This window comes from Limanda limanda, chromosome 2 (genome assembly GCF_963576545.1).
Source record: "Limanda limanda chromosome 2, fLimLim1.1, whole genome shotgun sequence".
Classification (NCBI taxonomy): Eukaryota; Metazoa; Chordata; class Actinopteri; order Pleuronectiformes; family Pleuronectidae; genus Limanda; species Limanda limanda.
In genome coordinates, this window is record NC_083637.1 from 803,054 (window position 1) to 805,000 (window position 1,947).

At 51.5% G+C, this 1,947-nt stretch overlaps 1 protein-coding gene across 1 annotated transcript in view; it reads right to left on the bottom strand.

Annotated features, from left to right (window-relative positions):
* Positions 1–395: 395 nt before the first annotated feature.
* The window catches only part of gemin6 (gem (nuclear organelle) associated protein 6), a 2,092-nt gene continuing 540 nt past the window's right edge, over positions 396–1,947 (bottom strand). The window contains exon 2 of the mRNA XM_061066366.1: positions 396–973. Coding sequence (XP_060922349.1) covers positions 604–973 — 370 coding nt within the window. The 3' untranslated portion in view covers positions 396–603. The remainder of the gene's footprint in view (positions 974–1,947) is intronic.

Genomic DNA, 1,947 nt, shown 5'->3' on the forward strand with positions numbered 1-1,947 from the left:
CATGACTCGTGTCTCTGTCGGTGGGGGGGGGGGGTCATTTCCTGTTGGCTGCAGTGATGTCACAGTGAAACAATGTCACCATGACAACACATAAGACACATGACTCTTGTTCAGTTCATGTTATTATGCAGTTGACGAGTCACGTGACCACCGTCATGTGACTCGTCAGATCACAAACCCTCCAATCAAATGAGCCTGAGCAGGACCCGTTTCCATGGTAACTGAGGTTTTATCTTGAATATTTGTAATAAGCTCAGTGATGCAAGAGGAAGTATTGATCTTAGTTAGAACTTTATTCTTTTCATCAAACCTCAGGATCAGAAAACAGCTGCAACATATTGATCTGTTTTATTTTGTACAATTAAGTAATAAAGATATTTTTAGGTAAAGGAAACTTGCATCATAACAGACTTTTATTTTGAACGTTTGTCGTTTTAATCACACTGATGACATCAGCACGTGGGGGGTGGGGCCTCAATGTTCCGTGGTTGTAATTGGACAAAGTCAAACTGGTGTCAGGCCTCTCAGAGCTGCTGGTCCAATTTGATTGGTCCAGACACAGAGCAGCGATCTGATTGGTGGATTTCCTGTCCTGGTCTGCATTCAGGGCTCAGTCTGGACCAGGTTCTGGATCATTTTCTGGATGCGGTCCAGAATGATCTGGTTGGAGCTGGAGCAGTCTTCAGGTCCGTACGGGGCCCGAATGGTCAGGACCCCCGCCACCTTCAGCTCCTCCCCCTCCTCCTCCACAGGGAACCGGTTCTTCTCCAGCCAGCTCCGGACTCCGCCCCTTCTCCTCAGCAGCTCCTCGGAGTCCAGGCTGCAGGTCCTCGGGGGGGGCAGGAAGGAGGCGCGCAGGAGCTCGGTGGTCGCCTCGTCAGCGTCCTGCAGGACCTCCACCTCTTCCACAGCGTGACCCATCACCACGTGGACCGAGGTCCCGCCGTCCTCCCTGAAGTCCACCAGCACCAGGCTGCAAGGGGGACAAGACCAGCGAGAGACATCAGACCTGGACCAGCGGCAGACCCAGACCTGGACCAGCAGCAGATCCAGACCTGGATCAGTGGCAGATCCAGACCTGGACCAGCGGCAGATCCAGACCTGGACCAGGGGCAGATCCAGAACTGGATCAGTGGCAGATCCAGACCTGGACCAGCGGCAGATCCAGACCTGGACCAGGGGCAGATCCAGACCTGGACCAGCGGCAGACCCAGACCTGGACCAGCGGCAGATCCAGACCTGGACCAGCGGCAGATCCAGACCTGGACCAGCGGCAGATTCAGACCTGGACCAGGGGCAGATCCAGAACTGGATCAGCGGCAGATCCAGACCTGGACCAGGGGCAGATCCAGAACTGGATCAGCGGCAGATCCAGACCTGGACCAGCGGCAGATCCAGACCTGGACCAGGGGCAGATCCAGAACTGGATCTGGTTTCAGACAGAACGACATGTCAAACTGAGGCTGAACAGCTGAGAACTAATCCTGTCAGAATAAAAGCTCCTTTAAATGTTTCAACTTTTGAAGATGTAATGTTAATATCAGAATAACTACATGAAGTACAGGGTCACAGTACACACAGTACACACAGTACACACAGTACACACAGTACACACAGGGTCACAGTACACATAGTACACACAGTACACACAGGGTCACAGTACACATAGTACACACAGGGTCACAGTACACACAGTACACACAGGGTCACAGTACACACAGGGTCACAGTACACACAGTACACACGTGTAGTCAGAGTGAACTACACGCCTACTCATGTGTGCGACTCACCATACAACATGATTTAAATAAAGTAAACTGTGTGTGTGTGTGTCTGTACTGCACGTATGTGTCTGTGTATATGTACTGTGTGTGTGTACTATGTGTGTGTGTGTGTGTGTGTACTGTGTGTGAGTACTATGTGTGTGTGTGTTAGTTGGGTGTGTAT